The sequence below is a fragment of the Anopheles aquasalis genome, chromosome 3 (genome assembly GCF_943734665.1).
Source record: "Anopheles aquasalis chromosome 3, idAnoAquaMG_Q_19, whole genome shotgun sequence".
Classification (NCBI taxonomy): Eukaryota; Metazoa; Arthropoda; class Insecta; order Diptera; family Culicidae; genus Anopheles; species Anopheles aquasalis.
The window spans coordinates 42,414,064-42,421,563 of record NC_064878.1 but is presented as its reverse complement, the minus strand read 5'-3'; the positions used below and the strand labels follow the sequence as shown (position 1 = coordinate 42,421,563).

At 48.3% G+C, this 7,500-nt stretch overlaps 3 protein-coding genes across 5 annotated transcripts in view; 2 read left to right on the top strand and 1 right to left on the bottom strand.

The window, feature by feature from the left end:
* The window catches only part of LOC126574766 (uncharacterized), a 6,675-nt gene extending 3,808 nt beyond the window's left edge, over window positions 1-2,867 (bottom strand). The window contains exons 1-3 of one of the 2 annotated variants that reach the window (XM_050235122.1): window positions 2,725-2,867; window positions 700-1,043; window positions 18-169 (exon numbers count right to left, since the gene is read on the bottom strand). In XM_050235122.1, coding sequence (XP_050091079.1) covers window positions 18-169; window positions 700-859 — 312 coding nt within the window. In that variant the 5' untranslated portion in view covers window positions 860-1,043; window positions 2,725-2,867. Of the gene's footprint in view, window positions 1-17; window positions 170-699; window positions 1,044-2,215; window positions 2,381-2,724 lie in introns of those variants that run through there. The other variant, XM_050235124.1, reaches the window with a different exon arrangement.
* Window positions 2,868-3,097: 230 nt separating this feature from the next.
* Window positions 3,098-4,549, top strand: LOC126574768 (uncharacterized). Its single transcript, XM_050235126.1, has 3 exons — window positions 3,098-3,131; window positions 3,216-3,227; window positions 3,283-4,549. Exon 3 carries the CDS (start codon window positions 3,289-3,291, stop codon window positions 4,354-4,356), a length of 1,068 nt encoding a protein of 355 aa, XP_050091083.1. The 5' UTR covers window positions 3,098-3,131; window positions 3,216-3,227; window positions 3,283-3,288; the 3' UTR covers window positions 4,357-4,549.
* Window positions 4,550-4,809: 260 nt separating this feature from the next.
* LOC126577556 (uncharacterized) overlaps window positions 4,810-7,500 on the top strand; it is a 4,198-nt gene continuing 1,507 nt past the window's right edge. The window contains exons 1-4 of one of the 2 annotated variants that reach the window (XM_050239247.1): window positions 4,810-5,240; window positions 5,545-7,214; window positions 7,285-7,395; window positions 7,458-7,500. The exon at window positions 7,458-7,500 is cut by the window's right edge and continues 1,507 nt beyond it. In XM_050239247.1, the coding sequence (XP_050095204.1) occupies window positions 5,578-7,214; window positions 7,285-7,395; window positions 7,458-7,500 (1,791 nt within the window). In that variant the 5' untranslated portion in view covers window positions 4,810-5,240; window positions 5,545-5,577. Of the gene's footprint in view, window positions 5,241-5,540; window positions 7,215-7,284; window positions 7,396-7,457 lie in introns of both variants that reach the window. The other variant, XM_050239246.1, reaches the window with a different exon arrangement.

Sequence of the window (7,500 nt, the reverse complement as noted above, 5' to 3'; positions counted from 1 at the left end):
TGACAGCATCAACTCACCACGTCCTTATCCAAGACCGGTTCGTCCGACGCTTCCAGCTGATCATCGTAGCTATCATCATACTCGTCCGCAAACTCTTGGCCATTCTGTTGCAGCGTGTTGGTTGTCGATGTCGTTCCGTACTGGTAGCAGCGTGGTTTTAAAGGTGTGGCTATGGATAGCAGGGTTTGTGAATTAAAAAAAAAGAAACCATTTAAATACCGTGACATGATTATGCTATTCTGTCTTCATCGTTTTTGCAATGTTTGCTACGTTTTCATAAGTATTTTTTTGCAATCTATTTCATAATTTGCAATATTCGAAAATTGAATATGAAAATCGATTCAATTGATTTGATTTCTAGTTGAATCATTCTGTCTCATCGATACGTAATCGCAATCATCCACTCAGTTGATTTTAAAGGGAAAAGAGATGAAATCATAGTAGCGATATGTTGCGATAATAATATGGGAATTATTTAAATGGCAAATTAATAAAAAAGAGCTCAAATCATGTAAAAAGTAAATGTTTTTAGTAGATTTGAGTAAAAGTAGATGTTTTTAGCAAAGGATTGAAAAGAAATCTACCGCTACAAATTCCCTAAAATGCTTTGTCATTTAATTCATTTAAAGAGCACAACATGGCACACGTCGATTGAATGAATTAAACTTGATCTGAAGGACGCATACGTTCGGTACAAACCTTGTCCCGTTGCGAAGAAGATCACCGACATCAACAGCACAGTCAGCAGAATCAGCCTATCGGGCGATAGACGTCCCCGTAGTGCTTTGCGAGCACGACACATTTTACCGGTTACATCTTCCCAATGCGATCGACTAGGGACACCGATTTGCCCCAGCATTGCTATGACCCCGTTAAACTTTTACACGCCGGTTGTATCGTGTCACTGGTAGGAGGACTGTTTTTTTATCTTTCTCTCTATTCCCTTAACAGAGATGCACTAGTTTTGCAGCTTCTTCGGTGCAGTTTACACTGCCCGGTAGCTACTACCAACCCAATCTCCCATTGGGTGATGCTTGAAGTGCCTGTTGAAACGAGAAAAAAGGGGTTCCTTTATGTAATCTGGGCCATCGAGCTTTTGGCTCGATACACCGGTGACCGGTGGCTAGAATAAATCATAAACCAGGACAGCAAAAGGACATTATCGAGCTGGCTGGCACCGGGCCAACGGTGCGATTAGAACGATACCGTTCCGTTTCTGCGTACTGCTTTTCCGTTGCCAAAGCGAACAGTTTTCCTTCGTGATATTGGAAAATGCTTATAGCAACCCATCCTAGTGAGCGATGATACTGCAGCTAAGAGGAATCACGTTTTGCAGTAGGAGTCGCTGATAAAATCTACCAGCTAAACTACCGGACCAAAAATATTTTCATCTTCTGCGGAAGATAGTTTCATCCGACCCCGAGGAATGAGAATTGCAAATCGGTCATAAAGTTGAAATGTGCGCCGGTTGCAGCAGCTGCTGGCAAGCATACGTACGCGTTTGCGTGCGCTGTGACCGGGGTGAAAGGGGGCGTTTGCGCCTGTTTGTTTATAGGCAATCTCGTGAATGCACATGCAGCGGCTCAAACGACCGTTCCCTTGGCCAAAGGGGGGGGGGGGGGGGGGATCAGTTTATTGGTTGGCCCAATATGTTACCCGATGGCGTCACCCGAGGGGCAGATGTTTTTTGGCGACGGCGCAAAAGGAATAGTCGGTCCCTCACTCACAATTTCGCACTAGTATTTCTTGTTGCAGGTAAATCCTTGATGTGAACTTTGACGAAGTGCAGGAACGTAACTGTTTTAATGCAGCACCGTCTACTACGTTGTGACTATCAAGAACGAACCAACTCCAATCCCGGGCGGGGTTACAAAACTATTTGCATCTATCTCGCGCTTGGTGGTCAGTTTTAGTGTTTTGTTTTCGCCTCAGATTGTCGCCTTATCACCATCGTGAGGGGCCTTCGTCACAGCACCGACATCCGCCGGTTTCACCGTACACACCCTTATCAACCGCAAGAGCGACGTCTGTTTTGGGTGGCACAAACAGATATTATCTCACAATGCGGACAAACTCACGTGAATCAAAGGAAATCGTATTTTTGAGTGGTTCGCTTCGTACTGAAGTGCCTCCTCCTCTACGCAATTGTCTCGATAGCACTATTTCCACTTGACTAAATTAGTAAATTGGTACGACATGTCGTGAAGATACGCACCGTGAAGATGAATTTCAAAACAGCACCGAGATTAGGGATTCAAAACGTTTTCAAAACGTTCGCGCCCCTCCTTGTGGACAACGCCGAGAGAACACAAAACAGCGTCCGCCAGACAGAGAGGGAACTACAGCGACAGAGAGAGTAAAAAGAAAGGAAGTGTTCCTTCCTTCCTATCGCCCCTTTCTGACCCCTTCGTCCTTTACTGAAACTACGACGGAACAAATACGATTTTTGCCACCTTAATCTAAACAAAATCTTCAATTTAGTTTCTTAGCTTGCACCGGAACTGCAGCGGAGAAAACCATACAGGACACACCACTGGGGGCCACTAGAATCTTGCGTTATCCTTCGATTTGGCGTGTTCCTTAAGGATATTGATTTTTCCGCGGCAAGAACGCAATCGGGGCCAGGCGCCGTGGTCGCCTATCGATTAGTGCGTTCTTCGTGAAATCGGACCACGGCACAATCTTATCCGAGTCCCCGAACAACAGAAGCATTTTCATACGTACTGGAGATTCACGAAAATACACTTTTATGCACTACTAAAGGACACTAATCTTGCGGGAATTGAATCGCACGAACTCGCTGAACCACTTTGCCGTTCTCGGATGACACTTGCGCCGTAGGACCATGGCTCGTGACGGAAGGAATCCTTGCCAAAAACCCGTGCAATTTCTAATTTTCTCGAATTTCTTCGATTATTAACGAAATAAAGGACATGGATCCTGCAGATGCAGCTATTGATATTCACCCTGGTGCCCTGTTGGATGGATTTTAAATTTTGCACAACCGTCCCGCAGAGTGGGGGCACCTATTAAGAATTCCAGAGCCGGCGTACGGCGGTTTGGCAACCCGGCCTCGTGTTTTCGCAAAAAAAAAGTTGCATGTTTTGGTGGCGTGAAGTGGAATTCCTGAGGTGGGCGCCAAAGTGCTTTTTTGGCCAGAAAACCGTGGAATTCAGCATCGTTTCTGTATTGTTTTTTGTTCTTTCTCATTGCAGAGCTGTGATTATGTGCGGTTCGAATCGATAGCGTGAAATTCCTCCACTAACTCTCTGGAATTTTCAGCTCAACATGCAATCACGCCGCTACTCGGGGAATTTGTTCGCCGATCCTGGAAAGGATCAGTGTGAGATGCTCGGTGAAAACGACAAAAACAGACCACCGATCGCAACGACTACGAATTGCAATACGTGGCAAACAGCGGACACCATACTGACGGCATTCGGGACACCGTCGGTGGAGCCGCCGCCGCTCCGATTGATGTTTCCGGTAATCTCATCAACAACGATTGACCCCAGCTATGATCAGCTACAAGCACCCGGTTCGTTTCAAGAGACCCATCCAATTTGTAAGCCTGCCAAGAGGCCAAGATGCTCAACGCCAGCCGATGAGATTGTGGTGTCGAATGGCGATGTGTTTCACATTCGTTTCATTGACGAACCACCAATCGACGAAGGTTTACCGTCCTCTACGTGCCCGATAGTACAACCAGATGGTCAGTTGTTCGATGGAGCAGATGGGAGCTACACATACACCGTCGAACCCGCGGTGGACCGTGATTGGATCAACTACGACGAACTGCCGATGCTGAGTAAGCTTAATTCTGCAGCACCAGTCAGTGACAGCGAAACCGCACTTGCAACTGTTGAAGTGCACGATAGTGGCGCATTGTGCTGCCCATCGTTGCTTATCTCAGCAGAATCTTCTGGATGGCCAGCAACTGAAGCGACCCTCATGCACAACACGCCAGCGCTATCAGTAGAACCGGCAGCATGCCGTGCGAAACGTGCGGAAGTTAGCAGTCCAAGGAAGCGTCGCAATCGCCGTCATAAGACCAAGGCGCCGGCTACTAACGGTATCGATAGCAACGGCGGTTGGCATGATTTTCGCAATTACTGTGTCGAGTGTACCAAGTTCTTCCCCACGGCCGAAGATTTGGAGCTGCACATGGAGTCCTACCATCGTTTAGTTGGTGATCGGCCACCACCCACTGCCAGTATGTTGCACGCCGATGATCTCGCTTTAAACCACGTGCCACACGCCAGAGAAATGGAATCGTTCTACACAGGCCTCTTCCAAAGAAGTGCGAACAAACTTCGCTCAATGATGAGCGAGGATACACCGTATAATGTGATGTAAGCAACGTGCTTAATGATTTGTGAACTTTGTTGCCATTAATTGGATTATTATTATATTGAATTATTGCGTTTCCTTCAAATGCTCAAGGAAAGCTAGAGCTCGGCATTAGTTACCATAAGGATGTGAAGATGAAATGTGAAGACGTACAGGCCATTAAGAAGGGCCAACGAATAAAGCAAGCTTTTTTGGATTTTCTAAACTACCCAATGTCCTTTTCATTGAGATCCTTGGAATGACCGCGTGTCAGGAAGGGATATAATTATTGGCGCATTGATTGCTTCTTATTCTCGGAACAACTGACGATATGCGTGACCCACGAGGCAGCCGTTCGTGGAAATTTGAAAATTGATGCCCACAGACGAGCCTGCGCGTTGGCAGCACTGGTCATTGTTTTGCTGTCACGGAGGAGCCTCCTCCGAAATCGTTCTAGGAACTCGCAGGAGCAGGAGCAAATAAGTTCTAGGCCAGCAGAAAGATTAAGGATTTTGCACGGCCCAGCTGCAAAAAGAAAGAATCGCTTTGGCCAAGTGACGAGTGCTAGTGAAATGGTCCAGTGTCCTTCGCGGTGTGCGCGGCCAGCTATGAATCACACCGTCGTGGGCCGCTTTTATCATAAAACCCACGAATGACTGCACAGTTGGCCGTGTGGAAGGGGTCGTGCTATTCTTGGAACATCTTTCCTGGAGGCAGCAATAAGTAAACAGAGGCGTTCTTCTTGCCAGGGCCTTTGTAGAGGCGTTCGGTGCAAATACGGTGGAGCTCACGGATTGTTAATAAGTCATTCCCACCCGTTTTTGTGAAACCTCCTGCCGCAGGAACAATCACAGCAGTCGATACATTCTTTGTTAACAATTTAACAACGACAAACGTGCCCCGTAAATGAGGTAAGCGCAACAATTGGTGCTACGCGAAGGCGCACATAATGATGGATTTTTTCCCGTTCGAATCTGCGTTCTATCAAGCACATGAATTAATTTGATTTAATTTAATGCGAGAAGTAATTCGAAATCGATCGAACACTAATCCAGGATCGATGTCCTTGTTAATGCACGCGCAAGCCTACTAATCCGCATTAACGCAAAAAATATAAAAGAACACCTTTAACATTACAGGAATAGTTAAGTAAAGTGTTACTGAAATGGTATTTAATTTCTTAATCTTTTTCTTTGTCTCCACAAACCCAGTCAGTGCTTGGAGGACAGTCCACTGTCGGACAATAGGATGGATATATCAGAGAACACGACCTCGCATGAATCACCACCAATTGGTGATGATTTCTCGCCAGACAACGATGATGACGGTGCGGACGTGAGCCACCGCGATGAGGCTGCCGCCAATGGGAAAGGGATGCTGTTTACGGATGAAACAGCGATACCGCCGCGGCGGCTTGGCGCGTCGCCGATGTCCAACGATTTCAACGGCACGGCAGAATCTCATCTAGTTACCACGGCAACCGCTACTACTACCATCACTACCACATCCAGCCCGCTGGAATCGATCGACATTCGTAAGCCGTCGTCAAATAGTCTCGCCACTCCGACGACGACGACGACGACCATGTTGACCATGGATGGTGGGCGCAGTCGAGGACCTTCACCGTCGCGTATCGTTACCTCCTCCTGCAGCCTAACACCCGTCAGCAATCATCCACTCATGATGTCACCGACCGGGAGTGAGTCGGAATTTTCCGACATTTCCGTTACTGCTGCGAACCGCAACTACTACCACTATCCGGACGTGGTGCCGGCCAGTGAGCAACCGCTGCGACTCGCTAGTCCCTATTCGAGTCGCAAGGGGACCGATAAACAGGAGCTACAGTCCGTGGTTCCGATGGCGCTGAAGGGAGGATCGCCCGGAAAGTCTCCAGCCAATCGGTCGATCAACAACTGTAGCAGCAGCAGCAACAGCAACACTAGCAGCAGTAAACGGATGGCAGCAGATAGCAAATCCATGGCAACCACATCCACCCTGGATGTTATCAATACTGCAGTTCACAGTGCGACGAATGGATCGTCTCCGTCACAACGGACAGGAGTGCACCGGGATACCTCACCGCGGCCGGACGAGGAAAGGATTGGATCGGATTTCCTTAGCAGCGACTCGGAACCGGAAGATGACGGTTCATTGTTTCAGGCTGCCGTGACACCATCGTTTCAATCCGTCGCTCTATTACCGTCCCCGCCCGGTGGTCAATCGCACGCACCGAACTCGATTTCACCCCGGTTACATCAGCGGCGCAAGGTGCCGCTCCCGGGTGATCTGCGGATGGATGATGCGAGTTCTATCGAGGAAACACTCTCGAACCAGAGCGTCGATGAGTTGCAGCAGAATCTTGTCTCGCTAAGTCCCTCATCCTCGATTCTGGACGATAATGGGTTCAACGTGGACATCGATGAAGACTTTCTCGATCTGCCCGGTACACCGAAAGCGATCAACCGTGGTGGTGGTGGTGCCGGTGGGGAATGTAGTGGCGATGGTGATCTGGCCGCTGGTGGTGCTTTCTCATCGACACTGCCCCAGTATTCCGCCCGCGATGAGGCACGTGACATACGCAACTGGCAGAAGATCACGCTCCCGGATGGAAAGACGCGCGAGATCGACATGAAGGTGATCGAGCCTTATAAGTGTGTGCTGTCGCACGGGGGCTATCTGCAGGCCGGTGGCCACAACGCGATTGTCGTGTTTAGCGCATGTCACCTTCCCGATCGGTCGCGGGCGGATTACCATTACGTGATGAACAACCTATTTCTGTACGTGGTGAAGACGCTCGAACAGCTGGTGACGGAGGATTACGTGTTGGTCTACCTGCACGGTGGTTCTAGCCGGAGCAATGTGCCTCCCTTTCCCTGGTTGAAAAAGTAAGTCCACGTGCTAATGAGTCATTTTTCCTCGAAACGGATACTGACTTACATTTTCCTTTGTCATCAGATGCTACCAACTGTTGGATCGCCGTTTGAGGAAAAGCTTGCGGAACCTGTACATGGTACATCCTACATTTTGGCTCAAGTCCGTAGTCTGGATGGCGAGACCGTTCATTAGGTACGTTTGCATGTTCGGTTGAATGGCCGATGCAGAAAATTTAATCAATTTCATGCTTTTAGTTCAAAGTTTTGGCGTAAATTGGTGTACGTTACATCGCTGGAG

Excerpts from the sequence above, each read along its gene's own strand:
- LOC126574768 (XM_050235126.1), top strand. The coding sequence starts at position 3,289 with ATGCAATCACGCCGCTACTCGGGGAATTTGTTCGCCGATCCTGGAAAG.